The 24,304-nt window shown below is 41.1% G+C and overlaps 1 protein-coding gene across 3 annotated transcripts in view; it reads left to right on the top strand.

Moving 5' to 3' along the window:
• Positions 1-24,304, top strand: part of mfn2 (mitofusin 2) — a 42,551-nt gene that overhangs the window by 5,406 nt on the left and 12,841 nt on the right. For all 3 annotated transcript variants that reach the window (XM_068732601.1, XM_068732602.1, XM_068732603.1), the window contains exons 5-12: positions 1,513-1,637; positions 3,049-3,157; positions 3,327-3,434; positions 9,484-9,637; positions 9,786-9,853; positions 17,624-17,745; positions 18,026-18,152; positions 18,411-18,515. In XM_068732601.1, the coding sequence (XP_068588702.1) occupies positions 1,513-1,637; positions 3,049-3,157; positions 3,327-3,434; positions 9,484-9,637; positions 9,786-9,853; positions 17,624-17,745; positions 18,026-18,152; positions 18,411-18,515 (918 nt within the window). The remainder of the gene's footprint in view (positions 1-1,512; positions 1,638-3,048; positions 3,158-3,326; positions 3,435-9,483; positions 9,638-9,785; positions 9,854-17,623; positions 17,746-18,025; positions 18,153-18,410; positions 18,516-24,304) is intronic.

Below are 24,304 nucleotides of genomic sequence, written 5' to 3'. Positions count from 1 at the left end.
AGAAAGTTGTGTCAATGAAATGAGCTTCATAGCATGGCCTCTTAACTTCTTGTGAGTGATTATGAGTGACTACAGCTGGTGTCTTCTCTGAGGCCATTTAAATAGGGCTCATTGGATACAAACGCTACAATGGGAAAGTCAAAGGAGCTCAGCATGGATCTGAAAAAGCGAATCATTGACTTGAACAAGTCAGGAAAGTCACTTGGAGCCATTTCAAAGCAGCTGCAGGTCCCAAGAGCAACAGTGCAAACAATTGTTTGTAAGTATAAAGTGCATGGCACTGTTTTGTCACTGCCACGATCAGGAAGAAAACGCAAGCTATCACCTGCTGCTGAGAGAAAATTGGTCAGGAGGGTGAAGAGTCAACCGAGAACCACCAAAAAGCAGATCTGCCAAGAATTAGAAGCTGCTGGAACACAGGTGTCAGTGTCCACAGTCAAGCGTGTTTTGCATCTCCATGGACTGAGAGGCTGCCGTGCAAGAAGAAAGCCCTTGCTCCAAAAGCGGCACCTTAAGGCTCGACTGAAGTTTGCTGCTGATCACATGGACAAAGATAAGACCTTCTGGAGGAAAGTTCTGTGGTCAGACGAAACAAAAATCGAGCTGTTTGGCCACAATGCCCAGCAATATGTTTGGAGGAGAAAAGGTGAGGCCTTTAACCCCAAGAACACCATGCCTACCGTCAAGCACGGTGGTGGTAGTATTATGCTGTGGGGCTGTTTTGCTGCCAGTGGAACTGGTGCTTTACAGAGAGTAAATGGGATAATGAAGAAGGAGGATTACCTTCAAATTCTTCAAGATAACCTAAAATCATCAGCCCGAAGGTTGGGTCTTGGGCGCAGTTGGGTGTTCCAACAGGACAATGTCCCCAAACACACATCAAAAGTGGTAATGGAATGGCTAAATCAGGCTAGAATTAGGGTTTTAGAATGGCCTTCCCAAAGTCCTGACTTAAATCCCATTGAGAACATGTGGACAATGCTGAAGAAACAAGTCCATGTCAGAAAGCCATCAAATTTAACTGAACTGCACCAATTCTGTCAAGAGGAGTGGTCAAAGATTCAACAAGAAGCTTGCCAGAAGCTTGTGGATGGATACCAAAAGCGCCTAATTGAAGTGAAAATGGCCAAGGGACATGTAACCAAATATTAGCACTGCTGTATGTATATTTTTGACCCAGCAGATTTGATCACTTTTTTCTGTTAACCCATAATAAAGTCATGAAAGAACCAAACTTCATGAATGTTTTTTGTGACAAAGAAATATCTGTTCCAATCACTCTATCAGAGAAAAATCAGAGTTGTAGAAATAACTGGAAACTCAAGAGAGCCATGACATTATGTTCTTTACAAGTGTATGTAAACTTTTGACCACAACTGTATACTACGTAAAAAATTACCATTACAGTATACAGGTCAAACTACCTCCAAACTCCACAACTCCAGTCTGCAGGAGTTCAATGAAGGTCTTCGCTGTGTGCGGTAATCTGATGCTGCTGATGTGTGTTTACAGACGGTGAACCAGCTGGCCCACGCGCTCCACCAGGATGAGGACCTGGATGCCGGCAGCTTGGTCTGTGTCATGTGGCCTAAAGCCAAGTGTGCTCTGCTCAGGGATGATCTGGTGTTGGTGGACAGGTCAGACACAAGTTAACACTCTTTCATCAACAATTAAAAAAATAAAAGATTTATCACAATATCACGTATTTCTAGCCATAACTCGCTCTTCTCCGAGTTAGCATAACAAAGCTAACGGGTAGCATAGACAACCGAGATAGCAAAAAGCAAGAGCATTCGACACAGATTCCATAACTACCATCAGATCGTCTCTCCGGTAAACCCTCACAAGGCTGTGAGCAAACAAACACCAGAAACACAATGCGCAATATCCTTCAAAATCATCCAAAGCTCCTTACCTTTTCGTTGTTCTGCTGTAAATCTCCGCTTAATTCCATCAACAATATTTCTACGTGTTTCCGGTGTGTCTCTGAAATGTCCCCGTGTAGAAACAAGGGTCTGTCTAACTAGGCGCCGTGGGGGAAGGGATTTTATTTTCGTACTTTACGCACGTTTCAGGCGACGCGCCACGGTTTTAATTTTTACTGGCTAACGCTTCTGTCAATCAAAATCACGATGGGTCTGTTCAATAGCCAGGACTCGGACGCTTCTAAGGAGGGTCCATTGACTGAAATCGACCAACCATAGGCTGAGCTAGGAGACATAGACTGGAAGCCAGATGAGAAAATCCCATGGATGACAGACATAAACAGGCTCAGAGAGGATCCAGGCTCTCTAAATGATGCCAAACTGCTGCATATGGATAGATTGAACGCTATTAGTCATAAAAGAAGTGAAATATATAATTATATACTATATAAAATTACAATGGAACAGCTGGAACAAAATGACATTTTGGTTGACCTCGGCTGAAATCTCTGTACTCAAACCTCTCTAGCTCTTGAATGCTTCACTTTATCAAAGAAAAAATTGTGCAGAGAGACTCTCAACCTATTGGGCTATGATCTGGAGAGGTTTAAAGCTTTCAACTACAACATTTAAAAAAAAATATCTTATCAAAATTGGAGATAAAGAATTTCAATTTGTGCTGTGTTCCATCTTAATGTACTCTTAACCAGTACCATATATACTGATATTTACAAATCTGAACAAATCTCACAAGTGTTAGCTTTCTAAAATACCAAAACTATTAAAATACACCTTATATTTAGACAAAATACACTCTCTTTACTATGGGTATGCAATTTTCGAGGAGAGGCCTACAAATAGACTTAGGGCTGAATAGGTTAAGAAATACTATGCTGTGAATACATTAGCATACTTAGCATGCAGATTGGCAGTGGAGCATAGACCTGTTCTAGAAAGGTCACAGCATTTTATACCAAGGTTAAGATGGGATAAACTGTATGTAGTGCTAGCAATTTAAAAAATACAAACCTGCTCATAAAAGGAGAATATTTAAATTCACTTTTCTCTTGCTTAAAAGCTGCCATGCTCATCCGCAATTTCTACTTTGTGTTTTCCCCTCCAGCCCAGGTATTGATGTTACCACAGAACTGGACAGCTGGATCGACAAGTTCTGCCTGGATGCTGATGTATTTGTTCTGGTGGCAAATTCTGAGTCCACACTGATGCAGACGGTGAGACATGGCACCTCTTTAGTTTGAGACCTAAGCTTCAGAACTGAGTGAACTGTATGATGAGATAGTGGAATAATCTGACGGACTGTGGTAGTTAATGTCAATGTAATGCTAATGTTTTACTTGTATGATGTCTTTTAAAACAGTTGTAAATGATGTCTTCCTACAGGAGAAGTCCTTCTTTCACAAGGTCAATGAGCGACTCTCCAGTCCCAACATTTTCATCCTTAACAACCGCTGGGACGCCTCAGCCTCAGAGCCTGAATACATGGAGGAGGTCAGTCAGCTGGCAAAACATCGACAACTGGAAAAACACATGGAAATTTCAAACATGACACCATATTTAACATTTTGTATGGTGTATGCATGAACCACTGGTGTATGGCTGTTGTGCCACCATACACCAGTGGTTTATAGGTTAACTTACAGTCTGTAGGTCAATTTAACATGGGCAGTGAACAGAAGCTTCTGACCCCAACCGCTTAGGCTGGTCAGAGTAGCGTGGCACCGGGCCCGTTGTTTGTCTCGCTGTGTCATTCAAAGGGATTCAATAAGCAGGCAAACGTTTCAGTTCAGAACCGATCTGATCGGATCTTCTGATCGGCCTTTATAGAGTCCACAGATCAAGCTATTTAGAACGAATGTTGGCAGATAAAGATCGGTGGACTATCGTTTGGCGCACTCTTATTGATGACCTGATCAAAATGCGACAATAAACCTTAGCAAAGCCAACAGACAAATAAAAAAGGAAAGACAATTACAAAACAAAACATTGAAATTCCAGCACCTCTAAATGGATAGCGTTTGAAATGCAGTGCCAAAGCTCACTGTGTCAATGGAGCACTGGACTGAAAAGAAAGTGCCTCTTGCATTTCATGTCATTTTGTGTTTTTTCCTAAAAATTAACCAGTTAGTTACCGGTTGATGGGTACTTTAGCGAAAGCAAAATTAACTGAAACTGACAGCCATAATTCATATGTCTCCTAGCAACTAGAGCTGCCTCTTCGCACATGTGAGTAGTTCATATAGAATGTTTAGTTTGTCTTTACAATATTCAAAGTGTTATTATAGCAGCAAACAACTATTTGCTACCAATGGCTCCTGCTAACTTTTCCACTGGTTGCTCTGCCACCAACTTTCTCAATTGGTCGCACCAGCACATGATTTTGTTGCACTCTTTATTTGTACAGCGTGGTATTAATCAGTACAATTTTGAAAGTACTTTCTACTCCATTATATTTCAGAGGGAAATATTGTACTCTTTAGTTTAATATTATATACAATGTATTGTTACACAGTAAATTAAACCACCCAACAGTATAAAAATGAATAAAATTAAAGCTGCAAGCAGCGATGAACGGGCCCTCGCCTCCTCCCGCATGTCGGGGGTGCCGGCGGGACTCCAACGTATGCAGCCGAGATCGTCTGCGACAGTCGGACAACGCGCTTACAAGTCTGATGCTTTTTTTCTGCTTGGACCGTGTGATGCAGGAAATGATGCAATGCAAATAGTCCACAGCATCCTGTATCCGCTGTGTGGTGCTACAGAGCATGCACAAACATGTATTATGTTGCTCTATAACAACTGTAGACGACATTGTGTAAAAGTCATGTAAATCGGATGCCGGTTGTCAAAAAACGCAGAATTACTTTGGCCAGCAGGTGGCGCTGTGAGTATTCGTGAAAATTAGCTTGTGAACATCCTCAGGCCATGAGTGTTATCAACCATGTGAAGTTTGGGACTGTTTGGAACAAGTCCGGATGAGTTACATCAGCTTCTTTGGTGGGGAATCACGCAAAGTAGCCGCCCGCTACGGCTAAGCCATTCCGTCAAACGTAAAGCTTTTGATAACTTTTAATCACAAAGGTCTTGAGACTGTACTGACCAAATTTGAAGTGGATCCGACAAAGTCCCTAGGAGGAGTTTGTTTAAGCCCGACGGACCCGATTCTGGGTCTTTACCGTCCAAAAATGACCAATGCATGTAATTATGAATATGAAAAAAAAAAAATTCAAAATCTGCTTAAAACAAACAATCCAAGACACTCTGACACACTCCAAACACCATTCTACACAAATTGTGTACGCAAATAAAATATTTATCACAAAATCACGTATTTCTAGCCATAAGTCGCTCTTCTCCGAGTTAGCATAACAAAGCTAACGGTTAGCATAGGCAACCGAAATATCAAACAGCACGAGCATTCGACACAGATTGCAGACCTACTATCAGATCGCCTCTCCGGTAAACCCTCACAAGGCTGTGAGCAAACAAACACCAGAAACACAATGCGTAATATCCTTCAAAATCATCCAAAGCTCCTTACCTTTTCGTTGTTCTGCTGTATATCTCCGCTTATTTCCGTCAACAATATTTCTACGTATTTCCGGTGCGTCTCTGAAATGTCCCCGCGGAGAAACAAGGGCCCAATAACAAAGGGACCGTGTGGGGGATGGGTGTGAATGCCGACGAGGTTATGCGCAAATTCAGGTGACGCGCCACTGTTTTACTCCTTACTGGCTATCGCTTCTGTCTATCAAAATCACGATGCGTTTGTTAGATAGCCAGGACTCAGACGCTTCTAAGGCGGGCCCATTGACTGAAATCGACCAACCACAGGCTGAGCTAGGAGACCTGGAGTGGAAGCCAGATGAGAAAATCCCATGGATGACAGACATAAACAGGCTCAGAGAGGATCCAGGCTCTCTAAATGATGCCAAACTTCTGCATATGATAGATTGAACACTATTAGTCATAAAAGAAGTGAAATATATAATTATATACTATATAAAATTGCAATGGAACAGCTGGAACCAAATGACATTTTGGTTGACCTCGGCTGAAATCACTGCACTCTAACCTCTCTAGCTCTTGAATGCTTCACTTTATCAAAGAATACATTGTGCAGAGAGACTCTCAACCCATTGGGCTATGATCTGGAGAGGATAAAAGCTTTCAACTACAACATTAAAAAAAAATATCTTATCAAAATTGGATTAATTTATAGTCGGAGATAAAGAATTTCAATTTGTGCTGTGTTCCATCTTAATGTACTCTTAACCAGTAACATATATACTGATATTTACAAATTAGAACAAATTTCACAAGTGTTAGCTTTCTACACTATAACAACTATTAAAATACACCTTATATTTAGACGAAAATCACTCTCTTAACTAGGGGTTGCAAAAATCGAGGAGAGGACTACAAAAAGGCTTAGGGCTTAAAGGGTTTTAAAGTATAGCGACTAAAAGTAAGCCTAAATCTATTGAAAAATGACACAAAAATCAAAATGGCCGACTTCTGGTACATTTTAGAGCATGGTCCTAAGAGACATATTTGTAAGTCTCTCTGAGATACATAATCCTACCAAGTTTCATACAGGTACCTCAAACGTAGCACTGGGGCTGCTCTTTTGAAATATTGTAGGGGGCGCTATGGAGGCAATTTAAAACGGCCAAGCCAAACACCTATATAAAATATGTCCTCCCATTACCTAGAACACATGTATAAAGTTCCATGAGTTTTTGAGCATCGCAAGCCACTGATCCATCAGCCTACTTTTTCATGGCTAATGATGGGTTGCCACAGCAACAGCGTTCAACGAAAACTCACAATATTCATGATGATGCATCATCAATATATTGAGGCTATCTTTACCAAATTTCAGACTGATCTGGTGAACTGGCTAGGAGGAGTAAATAAAAGTATAAAATATGACATTTCCTTTTGCCAGTAGGTGGCACTATGAGTTATTGAACATTTTTCAATTGAAATGTGCTAAGGGTTGAAGTAGCATCATGCATAAGAAATTTCGTGCAGATTGGATAATGTACCTTGGAGTTATAACAACTTCTTTCTTCCCGGCCAATGAGGCAAAATGGCCGCCCCGCCATGTCAAGGTTCTTCGATGAAAACTCTAGCTTTTGATAACTTTTCATCACAAAGGTCTTATGAGCATCTTGACCAAATTTGAAGTCGATCGCATGAATTCTCTAGGAGGAGTTTGTTCAAATACAAAGGCTGAAAACGTGAAAAATCACCAAAAAACTGAAATTGAGTGAATTACTGTAGCGCCCCCTATTGGTTGAATGACCTGAAAATTGCAGGGTATGTTCCACCATGCAATGTGCACATATACTGCAAATTTTGTGATTTTAGGATACACGGTTGAGAAGTAATATGTATTGAAAAACAAGCCACGCCCCAAGAAGTTCATTGGTCCGTATCTTCTAAACGCAAATTTGGTAGCAATCGGACCAAGCATCTAGAAGGAGTTCTCAAAAATTAGTTTTTCTCAAAATTCAAGATGGCGGAAAATGTTTTGAGGCGGAGCTTAGGGGTCTGGGAGGCTTTTTTTTAGATCTAGTGGATCTGGACATGTGTGTCGAATTTCAAGTAAATCGGACATACTGGCCAAGGGGCGTTGCCGGTTCAACTTCAAGGGGGCGCTAGAGAGCCATTTTTTTACACCGAAAAATACAACCTGTGTCAGATGGCTATTTTCACCAGACTTGACAAGTCTGCAAAATTTGGTGAGTTTTGGTGTATGGCAAATACTCCAAATCTGCGCCCAAAGTGGAAAAATAAAAATCAGAATAAAAATAATAATACCCCTTAGAATTTCAATAGGGCCTTCGCTGGCCCGACGTTGTCGGTGGCTCGGGCCCTAATAATACCCCATAGAATTTCAATAGGGCCTTCACTGGCCCGACGTTGTCGGTGGCTCGGGCCCTAATAATAATACCCCATACAATTTCAATAGGGCCTTCGCTGGCCCGACGTTGTCGGTGGCTCGGGCCCTAATAATAACTCTTACAATTTCAATAGGGCCTTCGCTGGCTCGGGCCCTAATAATACCCCATAGAATTTCAATAGGGCCTTCGCTGGCCCGACGTTGTCGGTGGCTTGGGCCCTAATTAGCTCTATTGCAGCTAGCTACAACATTAAAATGCATCTTACATGTTAATGCATCAATATTTAATGGTAAATGGACTGTACATGTATAGTCCTTTTCTAGTCTCTCGACCACTCAAAGCGCTGTAACACTACATGTCATCATTCATTCATTCATACACTGATTACAGGGACTACCGTGCAAGGTGCTACCTGCCCATCAGGACTCTTAACTAATCACTCATACAACATTCACACACCGCTGACAACCGCCGATCCTCTGATTGGAGGACGACCCTGCTCTACCACTGGGCCATGTGACCCCTGTCATATCCCCCATGTAATAATCTATTATAATCTATAATAATGTAAATACTAAAGAGCTCATTTGACTGCATAGTGAGTACTTTTACTTTTGTGCTTTAAGTACATGTTCTTGATTACATACTTAGATACTTTTGCTAAAGAAATTTTATTGTGAATGCTGGACTTTTACTTGTAACAATCTTTTTCAAATCGTGATATTAATACTTTTTTAAAAGTAAAATATCTTAATACTCCTTCCACCAATGGTACTAGTCGATGCCACTGGTGCAGTGGGTCTCTCCCTGCCTGCACTTTCATCAGAGTGAGTCAGAACCTCTCATTGTGTCTCCTCACTTTGCTTTTTAAAATAATGTGAGCATGCCCCACTCAGCCGTTGCCATGTTGAGAGCCATACGGAGGCAATAGATATGTTCTGAATATTGAATATTTTTATAATTTAGCACATTTTAAAGATGATGGACCTTACTAAAGTGTTCACTTTAGTAAGGTCTCTGCTATCTCTTGGTCTCTGCCAATGAGGTACCAAGAGATAGCAACGCTGTGACTGACTGAAATGCGAGCTTGTTACTATAGAGTTCAAAATCTTAATAGGAGTATTGATACAACATAGTACACTATTAACTAGCTGCTGACTCAGCAGGAGCCATAGATTAGGCTGGTGAACAGCTAAACTGGTATTACCATTCCCTGCACTCCACCTGGTCTGCTGGAAGTGACCTGAGAATCACCTCCTGCTTCACAGTCCTCTGCAAACCCGGACTAATATTCTGTATTCAGGTTTGAAGCCTTTTCAGTGACCCCCAGTGTTATCTAGCCATGTTAATACTACCGTTTGCAGGCTTTATTTGCACGGATGTTGAAATATCTGCGGTTGAGAATTGATGCCACACCCAGTTCAATTGAAATTTGTTTCTGGTTCATTCACAGGTTCTTGAATGACTAGGCTGAAAGCTACACAAAGACTAAAACGGTTTACTCCCAGATTGTCTTATCTTTCCTACATTTTTGCTACAGACAGATGTAGGCCAGCAGCTTGGTGGCTCAGTGTCCATTGTTGCTTTACAATATGGTTCAACAAAGTGTGTTGTTGTTGTTGTGTCAGGTCCGCAGGCAGCATATGGACCGCTGCACCAATTTCCTGGTGGATGAGCTGGGTGTGGTGGACCGAGCCCAGGCCAGTGACCGCATCTTCTTCGTGTCTGCCAAGGAAGTACTTCAGGCTCGTGTACAGAAGGCTCAAGGGATGCCTGAAGCAGGTGGGAATGCTAGTCAGTGTTGTCTTGTCTGCAGTGACATACACATGGATTATACATAACGGCTTTTAAAAGAACACACTAAATGTGGACTGTGTGGAAAAATATTCCCCAGTTTTCTACAGTATTACTTATTGTTGTTCTGTTTCAGGTGGAGCTCTTGCTGAGGGATTTCAAGCCAGAATGTTTGAGTTCCAGAACTTTGAGAGGCGATTCGAGGTAAGACCCTCATGCCAGTACCAACTCTGATTGAGATTATAATAGGTCACAGATTTTAATACTAAATTACATTTAACAGAAAGTCATCCCCCAGTTATGCTTACTTCCATGGTCTTATTGGGTATCCATTTTATTTATCACTGTGACATCCATGACACTCCAGCATTGATGGCTGGTGGCGAGCAGTTTCCCCATGCATCCAGTATTTATTATTATTATTATTATTATTATTATTATTATTATTATTATTATTATTATTATTATTATTATTATTAGGGCCCGAGCAACCGACAACGTCGGGCCAGCGAAGGCCCTATTGAGTTTCTAAAGATTATTAGGGCCCGATCCACCGACAACGTCGAGCCAGCGAAGGCCCTATTGAAATTCTATGGGGTATTATTATTATTATTATTATTATTAGGGCCCGAGCCACCGACAACGTCGGGCCAGCGAAGGCCCTATTGAAATTCTATGGAGTATTATTATTTTTTTTCTTATTCTGATTTTTATTTTTGTACTTTGGGTGAGTATTTGCCATACCCGAAAACTCACCAAATTCTGCAGACTTGTCAGGTCTGGTGCGAATAGCCATCTGATATAGGTCGCATATTTTGATTTAAAACTATTTTTCTCTAGCGGCCCCTACAAGTTGGACCAGCGACGCCCCTCGGCCAGTATGTCCGATTTACTTGAAATTCAACACACATGTCCAGATCTAAAAAAAAAAGCCTCTCAGACCCCTAAGCTCCGCCTACCAACATTTTCCGCCATCTTGAATTTTGTGAAAAACAAATTTTTTCATTTCAACATGCTTGGTCCGATTGCTACCAAATTTTCTGTGGATCATTATTGGATCTAGATCACATAAAGTTATCAAAAGCTTGTTGATATCTTATAGCGTTTAGCAGATACGGACCAATGAACTTTTTGGGGCGTGGCTTGTTTATCAATACACATAACTTCTCAACCGTGTATCCTAAAATTACCAAATTTGCAGTATATGTGCACATCGCAAGGCGGAACATCCCATGCAATTTTCAGTCCATTCAACCAATAGGGGGCGCTACAGTAATTCACTCAATTTCAGTTTTTTGGTGATTTTTCAAGTTTTCAGCCTTTGTATTTGAACGAACTCCTCCTAGAGAATTCATGCGATCGACTTCAGATTTGGTCAGGATGCTCTTAAGACCTTTGTGATGAAAAGTTATCAAAAGCTAGAGTTTTCATCAAAGAACCTTGACGTGGCGGGGCGGCCATTTTGCCTCATTGGCCGGGAAGAAAGAAGTTGTTATAACTCCAAGGTACATTATTCAATCTGCACGAAATTTCTTATGCATGATGCTACTTCAACTCTTAGCACATTTCAATTGAAAAATGTTCAATAACTCATAGTGCCACCTACTGGCAAAAGGAAATGTCATATTTTATACTTTTATTTACTCCTCCTAGCCAGTTCACCAGATCAGTCTGAAATTTTGGAAATATAGTCTTAACACGTTGATGATGCACCATCATGAATATTGGGAGTTTTCGTTGAACGCTGTTGCCGCGGCAACGCATCATTCGCCATGAAAAAGTAGGCTGATGGATCAGTGGCTTGGGATGCTCAAAAAGTCATGGAACTTTATACATGTGTTCTAGGTGATGGGAAGACGTATTTTATATGGGTGTTTGGTTTGGCCATTTTAAATTGCCTCCATAGCGCCCCCTACAATATTTCAAAAGCGCAGCCCCAGTGCTACGTTTGAGGTACCTGTATGAAACTTGGTAGGATTATGTATCTCAGAGAGACTTACAAATAAGTCTTTTAGGACCATGCTCTAAACCGTACCGGAAGTCGGCCATTTTGATTTTTGTGTCATTTTCCAATAGATTTAGGCTTATTTCTAGTCGCTATACTTTAACGAACTCCTCCTAGGGACTTTGTCGGATCCACTTCAAATTTGGTCGGTACAGTCTCAAGACCTTTGTGATTAAAAGTTATCAAAAGCTTTACGTTGGACGGAATGGCTTAGTCGTAGCGGGCGGCTATTTTACGTGACTCCCCATGAAAAAAGCTGATGTAACTCAGCCGGACTTGTTCTAAACGCTCCTAAACTTCCCATGTTTGATAACACTCATGGCCTGAGGATGTGTAGAAGCTAATTTTCACTAATACTCACAGCGCCACCTGCTGGCCAAAGTAATCCTGCGTTTTTTGACAACTGGCATCCGATTTACATGACTTTTACACAATGTGCTTTCGAGTTCATATAAAGCAACATAATGCATGTTTGCGGGTCTTCTGCAGCGGAGGACCTATTGTTATTCTAATGTTTTTTATTATTATTAGGGCCCGAGCACCGACGTAGTCGGAGCGGAGGACCTATTGTTATTCTAATGTTTTTTATTATTATTATTATTATTATTATTATTATTATTATTATTATTATTATTATTATCGTACCAGTTTCATCGCAAAAAGGAGGTGCTTGGGATACTGGGAATCTTTTGAAATTTGGCACAAAATTCAATCGTGGTGAAAAGTCCAGTATTATTGGGGTGTCCAGCTGCGGCATGACATTTTGGCTCGATAGCGCCCCCTACAGAGTTGCCCCAACTTTGGGTTTCACCTAGCTGTATGAAATTTGGTAGGTATGTGGAACGTGATGGGACGTACAAAAAAGTCAAAATGAGGTATATCCTAAACCAAACAGGAAGTCGGCCATTTTGAATTTTATGACGTTTTTGGACCGTTTCAAGGCGCCGTACTTTAACGAACTCCTCCTAGAGATTAAACCCGATTGCCTTCAGATTTGGTCAGTATGCTCTTGAGACCTTGGCAGTGAAACGATACTCAAAGATCAAAAAGTTATCGAACTATGTGTCCGTGGCGTGGCAGCAAAAAAACACCATTCGCCATGAAACAGGAAGTTGTTGTAACTCGGCTGTACATTGCCTAATCTGCTCCAAATTTCTCATATGTCATAACATCCTGACCCTGAACACATGTATATGACAATTTAGAATCATAGTAATAGCGCCACCTAGTGGCAACAGGAAGTCATAGATTGTGTACTTTGACACCCTACTGCTCACAGATTAATCGGATCCCTCTCAAATTTTGTCACAACAGCCTTAAGACCTTGATAATGCTTTTTTGTGAAAATTGTAGGAAGTTGTCGAAGCGTGGCGATGTGGCGGCTCTGCGAATTTTGATCCTTCGCCATGAACGAATAAACTGATGTAACTCGACTCCGCATCATCAGATCTTTACCAGATTTCACATGTTTGATTAAACTCAAGGCCTGAAGACATCTGCAAGCCAATTTTGAATCATAGTCATAGCGCCACCTACTGGCAACAGTAAGTTAAAGTCTTTATACTTTGGCTTGTTTCTCTTAGTTGGAAAATCAGATCAACATCAAATTTGTTCCACACAAATGTAAGAAGTTCATAATGCCAGTTCTCTAAGCTTTTGATGTTTCGTCGAACGCCGTTGCCGTGGTAACGCAGTCTTCGCCGTGAAAAACGATGGTCATTTGGAGAGGTTGAAAAAGCTCGAAACACAAGCAAACTTGACACACAGATCACAAGGCCAAAATGTAGTTCTATAATATGATTTTATTCAATCAGTGTTAAATCGGCTCAATAGCGCCCCCTACAAAATTTCGACGAAGCAGCCCTCGCAGTACGTTTCACATAGATTAACAAAATTTGGTAGGCACATATATCACATGTGGACTTAAATAAAAGTCTCTTGGGGCCATGCCCTAAACCCAACCGGAAGTCAGCCATTTTGAATTTAGTCTGAATTTCTAGTGTCGTTTTTTCAATTTCCAGGCGCTCTACTTTAACGAACTCCTCCCAGGGAACTAATCAGATCAACTTAGAATTTTGTCAGAACAATCTAAAGACCTTTGTGATTAAAAGTTACTCAAAGCTTGTTGTTTCGTGAAATGCCGTTGCCGTGGCGACGCATTCCTCGCCATGAAAAACAAAGGTGTTTTTGAGGGGCTAAAAATACTCAAAACAAAATCAAACTTGTCACACACATTTAAAATCCTGAATGTAGTTATCTGATGTGATTTTAATGCTTCAGAGTGGCAACTCGGCTCGATAGCGCCCCCTACAATATTTCGACGATGCAGCCCTCGCAGTACGTTTCACCTAGATGTATGAAATTAAGTAAGCAGGTGTATCACATGTAGACTTAAAAAAAAGTCTTAGGGGTCCATGCTCTAAACCCAACCGGAAGTCAGCCAATTTGAATTTTGTATGAATTTCTTGTGGTTTTATTTCCTTTTCCAGGTGCTGCACTACGAACTCCTCCTGGGAAATAATCCAATCAGCTTAGAATTTGGTCAGAACAACCTAAAGACCTTAACGATTAAAAGTTACTAAAAGCTTGATGTTTCATCGGATAACATGGACTTGGTGTCGCGGCAATTTTACATGATTCGCCATCATCCATCAAGCTTTTGTAACTCAACCTTACTTTGTCAAAACTGCCCCAAACTTGACATGCTTGATTGCTGTCGTGATTTTAGGACTTCTGCATTCCAATATTAACTCATAGTCATAGCGCCACCTACTGGCAACCACGGACGTAAACAGAATTCTATAATAACAGCGTCCCAAACAGGGTTTGTGGGCACACCATGAGAAACAGACTTCTCTGATCTAAATATGTGCAAACTAAGATGCTTGGAGAACAAAAGTTAATCAACAGTGTTTTTCAAACCATGTCAGTGGGCATTAGTATAAATGATCTGTCTAGAGCTTCTACATGAGAATCAGGTTAAATGTTACAATGAATGCTTCACACTACAATCTAAAGTTACAGAAGAGCTTAAAATGAAAACAGTGTCAAATTAAAGTGTTCAAGTAAAAACAAATGACACTGCTGTTCTGTTAACTTTCATGTAAGTCCAAATACAATCAGTAGGACACTGCAGGGAGTTGAACTTCGTCACAGTAAACTGACAGTCTGTTACATTTCAAACATTGAAGTGCATTCACGCACATTCATTTTCTTAAAGATCTTAACAGGCTTACATCTATGATTGTATTGGAGGTACACTTAAAACATTTGAGGCTTAAGACCTGGCAACATGATCTTGCTACGCTGCTGGTCGACGCAGGAAAAATCATCTAACTCGTGCACGCAGTGTATGATGGTCACAGAAATGCATGGCCGCATCATCCAGAGTCTGACGGTCACAGAAATGTATGGCTGCGTCACCCAGAGTCCTGCCAGTACCAAGAAATACCGTTTAACTCGTGCACTCAGTGTATGATGGTCACTGAAATGCATGCCCGCGTCATCCAGAGTCTGACGATCACAGAAATGTATTGCCACGTCAAGCAGAGTCCTGCCAGTACCCTCGACGTGCGTGAAGTTGCGAGGGCCCGATCAATGCTGCTTGCAGCTTTAATTATTATTCTGATTTTTATTTTTCCTTTTTGGGAGCATTTCTGGGGACTTGTCATGCATGAAAACTCACCAAATTTTGCAGTCTTGTCAGGTCTGGTGAAACTTGAGGTATGATATAGGTTGTATATTTGTGTGAAAAAAAATGGCTCTGTAGCGCCCCCTACAAGTCGGACCGGCGACGCCCCTCAGCCAGTATGTCCGATTTACTTGAAATTCAACACAGATGTCCACATCCGCTCGATGTAAAAAAAAAAGCCTCTCAGACCCCTAAGGTCCGCCTGGAAAAAATTTCCGCCATCTTGAATTTTGTGAAAAACACATTTTTCACAACTCCTCCTACATGCTAAGTCCGATTGCTACCAAATTTGCTGTGCTTCATTATTGGATCTAGATCACATGAAGTTATCAAAAGCTTGTTGATATCTTACAGCGTTAAGAAGATACGGACCAATGAACCTCTTGGGGCGTGGCTTGTTTATCAATATATATAACTTCTCAACTGTGTATCCTAAAGTCCCAAAATTTGCAGTATATGTGCCCATCGCATGGCGGAACATCCCCTTCAATTTTCAGTCCTTTCAAGTTATAGGGGGCGCTACAGTAATTCACTCAATTTCAGTTTTTTGGTGATTTTTCGCGTTTTCAGCCTTTGTATTTGAACGAACTCCTCCTAGAGAATTCATGCGATCGACTTCAAATTTGGTCAGGATGCTCTTAAGACCTTTGTGATGAAAAGTTATTAAAAGCTAGAGTTTTCATCAAAGAACCTTGACGTGGCGGGGCGGCCATTTTGCCTCATTGGCCGGGAAAAAAGAAGTTGTTATAACTCCAAGGTACAATATTCAATCTGCACGAAATTTCTTATGCATGATGCTACTTCAACTCTTAGCACATTTCAATTGAAAAATTTTCAATAACTCATAGTGCCACCTACTGGCAAAAGGAAATGTCATATTTTATACTTTTATTTACTCCTCCTAGCCAGTTCACCAGATCAGTCTGAAAAGTTGTAAAGATAGCCTTAACACGTTGATGATGCATCATCATGAATATTGTGAGTTTTCGTTGAACGCTGTTGCCATGGCAACGCATCATTCGCCATGACAAAGTAGGCCGATGGATCAGTGGCTTGTGATGCTCAAAAACTCATGGAACTTTACACATGTGGTATAGGTAATGGGAGGACATATTTTATATGGGTGTTTGGTTTGGCCGTTTTAAATTGCCTCCATAGCACCCCCTACAATATTTCAAAAGAGTAGCCCCAGCGCTACGTTTGAGGTACCTGTATGAAACTTGGTAGGATTATGTATCTCAGAGGGACTTAAAAATAACTCTCTTAGGACCATGCTCTAAAATGTACCAGAAGTTGGCCATTTTGATTTTTGTGTCATTTTTCAATAGATTTAGGCTTACTTTTAGTCGCTATACTTTAACGAACTCCTCCTAGGGACTTTGTCGGATCCACTTCAAATTTGGTCAGTACAGTCTCAAGACCTTTGTGATTAAAAGTTATCAAAAGCTTTACGTTTGACGGAATGGCTTAGCCTACTTTACGTGATTCCCCACCTAAGAAGCTGATGTAACTCATCCGGACTTGTTCCAAACAGTCCCAAACTCCACATGCTTGATAACACTCATGGCCTGAGGATGTCTACAAGCTAATTTTCAGTAATACTCACAGCGCCACCTGCTGGCAAAAGGAAATCTGCGTTTTCTGACAAATAGCATCCGAATTACATGACTTTTACACAATTTGGTTTCCAGTTCATATAGAGCAACATAATGCATGTTTGCGGGTCTTCTGTGGCGCCACACAGCAGATAAAGGTAGCAGTGGATTATTTGCATAGCATCATTTCTAGCATCACGCGGTCCAAGCAGAAAAAAAGCATCAGATTCGTAGGTGCGTTGTCCGACGGTCGTAGACGTTCTCGGACGCACACGTTAGTGTCCCGCCGGCACCCCCGATGTGCTGGAGGAGGCGAGGGCCCGTTCTTCGCTGCTCGCAGCTTTAATTATTATTATTATTATTATTATTATTATTATTTAGCTTTTATTTCACGACACTTTCTGACTGAGCAATTGTTGTATGTTATTCCTTGTGTAAAGTTACAAAATAATCCAGATATCAAAAGTTGCTTTCAGTTGGACTTTGAGTTGTGAATGCAGTGAGTCAGGAAGCCCATCCATTGAGTTGATGTGTGGATTGTTGGCGTGTGTGTGTGTGTGTGTGTGTGTGTGTGTGTGTGTGTGTGTGTGTGTGTGTGTGTGTGTGTGTGTGTGTGTGTGTGTGTGTGTGTGTGTGTGTGTGTGTGTGTGTGTGTGTGTGTGTGTGTGTGTGTGTGTGTGTAGGAGTGCATCTCCCAGTCAGCGGTGAAGACCAAGTTTGAGCAGCACACAGTGAGGGCCAAACAGATCTCTGAAGCCCTGCGCCGCATTATGGATTCTGTACACATTGCTGCACAAGAGCAGAGGTGAGTCAGGTATTAAAAGGAAATTGTACAAGTGCATGGATTGAGACAATATGTGAAACAAAGACTGGAAACAAATGTGATCATCTGCCCTCAGATGCCTTTACACTGTTAAATTACATCTGGATTGCATTATTGACGGTTAGTTCGGACTCTAAACACTCTTCATCCAGAGATGGGATGATTGGAGAAATAATTCAAATAAATAGTTTAATTGTAACAAAGACACCATCTTCAATGTACAGCGTTATCAAATGGCAATCGGCTGTGTGTGTGTTGGTAGAATCTACTGCTTTGAGACCAAAGAGGACCGTCAGGACCGATTGGAGTTTATAGACAAGCAGCTGGACTTGTTGACCATGGACTGTAAAGCCAAGATCAAGAAGATTACTGAGGAGGTGGAGAGACAGGTGAACCCCAACATGACAACATAACATGTCCTGCCTTTTCAGCAGCTGCGTTGAAACAGCTGGACTTTAGTTCCTGAATCTCAATGGTGATTTGTGAAATGATGCACTTGTGGAATCTAATTATTTCCTCACTTATCAAATAAAAGTCAAAACTTGTTTAGTCAAAAAACAACTTCAATATTAAGTTTATTTTCAAGTTCTGTTTCACTTGGTTCAACAGAGGGAAAGTTTTCACTCCTGCTGTCTGCTCATGTTCAGGTGTCCAATGCCATGTCAGAGGAGATCAGGAAGCTTCATGTGCTGGTGGATGACTACCACATGGACTTCCACCCATCACCAGTGGTGCTCAAGGTCTACAAGAATGTGAGTTTGAAAAAGATCTTTGTCCTTAATGTGAGTTTCACAGGGCTGGCTGAAACTGAGGCCATGCCTTCTGTCTGTCTATACCCAATTCTTTCCTTCCTGCACATTCAGATGTTTTGTTGTCATGACTGTGTGTACATAGCCATACTGCACTTTTTGGCAGGTTGCCAGTAGAGTTGAACAGTATATCAATACTAGAAATTGTTATACCCTGCTGGTGAAAACGGTAAAATATCCTATATTAGTAATTGTACTTTAAGAATGATTGTGTTTTAAAAGGAGCAATAGGCTATGGTCTTCAAGTTGCATCAATGTGTGACGTAGGGCAATGTGTGTGTGCGCCACATTGTGCTTTAATGGATGGCATTGGGATTCAGTGAGTGTGTTATTTTAACTTTGCTGCGGGTGGGAGCGAGAAAAAATAAACTGCGGGTCCTGGGATTTAGCTAGGGCTAATCAGAAGGACGGAGTCAACAATGAAGTTGAAAAGAAGATTAAAGCAGATCATGAACTGCTTGCCGGCTGCACAGTCCTGCTAAGCTGTTGTCTGTATCAGCAGAACTGCGTCAAAAGATGCAGCATGCCCCCTTCTCTTCCCAGGCTGCCTCACAGACGAAGACATTCCAACAGAGGATAGGCCAGAGAAGGCTGTCTGTGGCAGAGAGCGTCCCCACAGTGTAGGACAGGATTTAGTGAGACGCTGTTTGGCGGACCTGGAGGGGACCCTCTAGGGCAGTGGTTCTCAACCTTTTTTCAGTGATGTACCCCCTGTGAAATATTATTTCCATCAAGTACCTCCTAACCAGCACAAAGCATTTTTGGTTGAAAAAAATACACAGCACTGTGCCATCAGTGTCTGATTTAATAAACTGTCAACACTGAAGATTGCATTGTTGCATTGAACTGAGTGCTTTTGCATTTACATTTTAGTGAGAAGCTTGTGCTTCACTGAGGATCTTTGTCAGTCTTGGTGGCAGGGAGACAACTGCTGTGATCAAGCTCTTCTCCAGGCACAGTCTGTTTCTTTGCTTTGTTTTGATCACAGTCATTGCAGAGAAGGAGGCCTCACATATATATGTGGAGGCAAAGGGTAGTAGCTGCTCCAAAGCTTTCTGTCCCTGGTCAGGGTGCTCCTGCCTCACAGACCCAAAACTGTGTGAGTGTGGATGTGGCTTCATCTGGAGGAAACGGTCAGATGACACTTCCAGGAGTTTTTCCTGATAAGTGACAGGTAGCTTGCTTCCGTTTGCTTCGGACAAGACAAATGTGTTTCTGACCCAATCCAGCTGTGCAGATTTCTCCTCCATGTCAGGAAAGTAGGAATGAAAATCTTGAATCATGTTGGTCAAATGTCCCACTATGACCAACTTGACTGGAGCTCTGTCCACATCCTCCACCTGAGGAAAGCAGGTGAAATCCACCTGTGCAGAGGCCCTTCTCCACAGCTCTACTTTCTTCAGGAAATGAATGGATGCTAATTTTAAATATATTTAAAAAAAATCTCACGTACCCCCTGGAGTGCCTTCACGTACCCCCAGGGGTACACGTACCCCCATTTGAGAACCACTGCTCTAGGGCAGGGGTATTCAATTAAAAATCCAAAAGGTCCAGATTGAGAAAATTTCCTTGTGCAAAGGTCCGGAACATTACAATAATATCTAGGGCTGCAACAACGAATCGATAAAATCGGTTATTAAAAGCGTTGGCAACAAATTTTATTATTGATTTGTTGTGTCGCGCGATTATTACGCCACTCAATAAGTCGCGGAGATGTTTGAGTATAAAAAAAAAAGCACCTAAAATGATTCAGCACCTAAAACGTAAACACGTTGGGAGTCCTTGATGAGGAGGAAGGGAGTTCAACAGCAGGGTTAGTCACTACAGAATCCTACTTTTGTTCCGTTTTGAAGTAAAATAAGGGCTCCATCGGAAAAAAAAATACACAAAAAAGAACTTTCTTAAAAGAAAGCTTCTTATCATCCTCTATGTAGCAACGTACATTTACAACAAATACCACACATGTTACAAGGTAATCAGCGTTGCATGTGTCTAACCAAAATACCCAACAAAAAGTTGGTTAAGTGTTTTTGTTTGTAATATGTATAATAAGCATATCATTTAGTTATCGCTACTGAGAATTTAACAAACATAAAAACATGACGTTGATAGGTTTGCAGTTTTCAAGGTGTAAATTTCAGATTGCATATATTACAAACATGAAAATAACTCCAGTTTTCTGCTGAGGTGACGTAAGTTGCTCGTGTTACCACCAGCGGCAACAACAGTGGCTCCAAACTCGCAAAACATCAGATTTTTTTAAAACCAAAACACTTCCAAACAGCAGACACAGCTCCTCTCTTGGGCACAGACTCTATTGGTGCATCTCCGGTCTCTCTTTGTTCACCCTGCATCGCTCTTTTCTGTTCTTTAATGTAACGTTACTGTAGCGAAAGGAGCCTCTCCCAGCTGTTAACAGAATAGCTAACGGGCTAGCTAGCAAGCTGTACCCAGCATGCAGTTCGGCGGTGAAATTGTATAAATGTACAATTATTAGTGTTACAAATTGTTTATGTGTCACAAACTGTTGTGTCGTGGTGTTTTGCCCTGTTAAAGAGAGTTAGTTGTGGGTTGTTAATTGTTGTTATAAAGTTATAACCATGATTAGGGTTCCCTCTCAATACACTTAAGACAACTAGCTCCGATCGTAGCGCTCATAGCGGCGAACAATATATTTAGCTACCTGTTGAAGAGTGACAGCAGTTGTTTCGGCTATGCATGACGGTGTGTGTGTGAAAAATTCATATCATACAGAAATTAAAACTTCTCCGATTTACTTCTGCCACTGCTCACTCTCTCTCTCTCCCCGTCTGTGTGCAAATCTCACTTGGCTGACGATGCGTTTCAGAATACAGATATTTGATTGGCTGAGTGGCGTCATGTGAGATGATTTACAATGCATGTAATTGGTCGGTGTGTTTCCTGGACTGTTGACCGAGTGCTGTAAAGGCTAGGGCCCGGATAGGACAGCGTCTGCGTCCGGATCTGGGCTGTGGTCCGCCTATTAGTGACCCCTGCTCTAGGGGGTTTTGGGGGTATGCTCCGCCAAAAGATTGTTTTTTACAATATGAGGTGCAATATGAGCGCAAAATTTGGCAGATCAATGAAGAACGTTGTGCTTTTGTAAACAATTTTTGGCTCTAGCAGTGGATGTAGCGAGGTACATTTAGGCTACTCAAGTACAATTTTAGGTAATTTTGTACTTTAACCTCACTACATGTATTTGATAATATAAGTTACTAGTTACTGATACAATACTAATACAAAATATAAATCAACTAATTAACTAAGATGTATTATTAAGTTGTACATAACCTAATTAAGTATATAAAGTTGTTCAAATAAGCTTCTCCTTCACCAGCTGCAACATTAAAGTGATGTAGACATTAATACATACATAATTATAATCCAATGATATAGGCCTACCGTAAATTAAGTAGTAGTGGTGCAACGGATTATGACCACTCTCATGACCAACCACTCTGAAGTCCGTAAACCTTCAACTATTCTAAATGTTATCCTTTTACTTTGTTAAAATAGTTTATAGTGTTTTTTTCAGTAAGGCACACAATTCAATTGATTAGGAGATGAATGATTGTATTTTCTTTGATATAAAACAAATCTTGTCATTAGTAGTTTTAATGATTATTGAAGCTAGTGTAAACAGGTTATAGTGCCCTCTAATATCTATTTATGTTGCTGTGAAAACATTGAAGCATGAGCGGCGCCTGCCCCGTTTCTAGGCGGGGAAGTAGTACGCACCTAACACGGTGGTCACTCCGTCGGCTGTCCCACCTGCAAGGATATACTTTCCTTTTTGAGGTGTTGGAACAAAACCTTCGTCCTTTTATCTCACCCCGTAGCTAAATCGTTAGGATTTCGGATTAATTGTCGTCTTGAAATTCTTTTACGGTGAAGCCCTAGGCGTTTTCAATGGGATGCAACCCTAACACCCTGTATGTAATAGTTATGTACTTCGTCTGTACTTTACTATTGCCTATTGTGAACATTCTCACCATTTTATGACTAACACTGCCAAGTCTTCACTCAGGGTACTTACCTTAAGCTCCTCTGCATGCTTCAGTCGTCACTTCTGATCACACCATTAACGGACAGGGGAAGAGGGTTAAATTGTTTTTCAGGACCAGAATACGTTGTTTGGTTTCAGTCTCTTTCAAAATGTAAGGCTGGATTTTTATTTAGGTTGGTCGCACAACAATCACATACAACAATTTCAAGTCAATGAAACAGTTTCTGTGTTACAAGAAATAAGTTTAACACTCCTTTTATACGGAGTTTTCCTCTTTATCAGTTCTCACTGATTTTGCTATGAGGCATAATACTTTCTAAGGGGGGTAAGACCCCTAAGTCTAGTTGGGGGAAAAAAAGCCCAAACTCACAGATTCTCTGCTCCTTTTTATGCTGCTAAAAAGCTGCACCTCCTTCAGGCTAATGAGTAACTCACATGAAGCCTCCTCTCTCTAAGTCAGACACAGAAGGTAACTGGTTTGATCCTGTTCAGACGAGGAAGTAGTGTATAAGGTTAGAGTGACTACTTTATATAAGGCATATATGCAGTTTATATGTTAAATCATATCTATCAAAAAGTAAAGCAAGTTATAGGTTTAATCACTTCTATCAAAAAGTAAAAAGGTTAATAGGTTCAATGGTTATACGTTGATTCAAAAGGTTACAGGTTATAACAGTTATACTTTCATACTTTTCTACGATCTCTCAACAACATTTTCAAACAACTGGATTTATCTCTCACCAACGCTACATTCTACGAGATTACACGTGAACACATCATGATAACGTTATGATTTACCTTCGCTCAATACTGATTTTCACCGAACAGAGCCTGAACGCATCACAATGTAACTGAATGGAACCTTTGTTTGTTGTCCATTAGCCACTTTACCAGCTCTCCGTAACATTATCAGAGATCAGCCAACAGAAAGCATAAATGATGTCCTAATCGCATATTTTACTGAACATTGGCGGATAACGATGTCAGTAAAACTATTTCATACTGTGATGGTGAAGGTAAACTGTCATTGATCCATGGTTCACATGTGTGCAGGACTTTCTTGTATTACTTAATTTTACCAATTATTGTACCCTACAGTGTGCTCCAGTAAACAATTTAATCATGATAAGAGTCCCACTCCCAAAGCACGGTAAACGATACATTGTTCATGTTTGAACACGGGCCGAGTGTGTTGCAGACATGGCAGCAGCAGTGAGAGCGAGCAGCCAGCATTAAGCTCACAGCTTTGGGAAGCTACACAGTCTGGACGAGGGGTGCTGTAATTGCTGCTGGAGCCGCAAGTCACTTTCTGACCTGAAAAAAAAGCCGGTCGCAGCTCACCAGCCAGCCCACCAGCCAGCCCACCTGTTCAGCATTGTAAAATTATTTTGGTTCATTATGAAACTGCAGGTACAAAATAGACTTTGGCAGGCCGCCACAGTCTTTAATCAATGTTTTTATGGGTCACATGTCCCACCTGCAGGCACCATCTCACTCGCTCTTCCTCTCCTTGCAGTTCTCGGCCAAACATTACTGCTGTAAACACCGACTGTAAATGGCAAGATTGTCTACTAGTACCAAGTAAATGGTAAATAGACTTGCATTTTGTATAGCTTTTCTAGTCGTTCGACCACTAGAAACTAGCGCTTTACACTACTTGTCATCATTTACCCATTCATAGGTTGATGGCAGGGGCTACCAT

This window comes from Cebidichthys violaceus, unplaced genomic scaffold (genome assembly GCF_023349555.1).
Source record: "Cebidichthys violaceus isolate CVI_PGR_0920_01 unplaced genomic scaffold, fCebVio1.0.p SCAF_6, whole genome shotgun sequence".
Classification (NCBI taxonomy): Eukaryota; Metazoa; Chordata; class Actinopteri; order Perciformes; family Stichaeidae; genus Cebidichthys; species Cebidichthys violaceus.
Note: the sequence above shows the minus strand (reverse complement) of the source record. Positions and strands in the feature narration are given on the sequence as shown.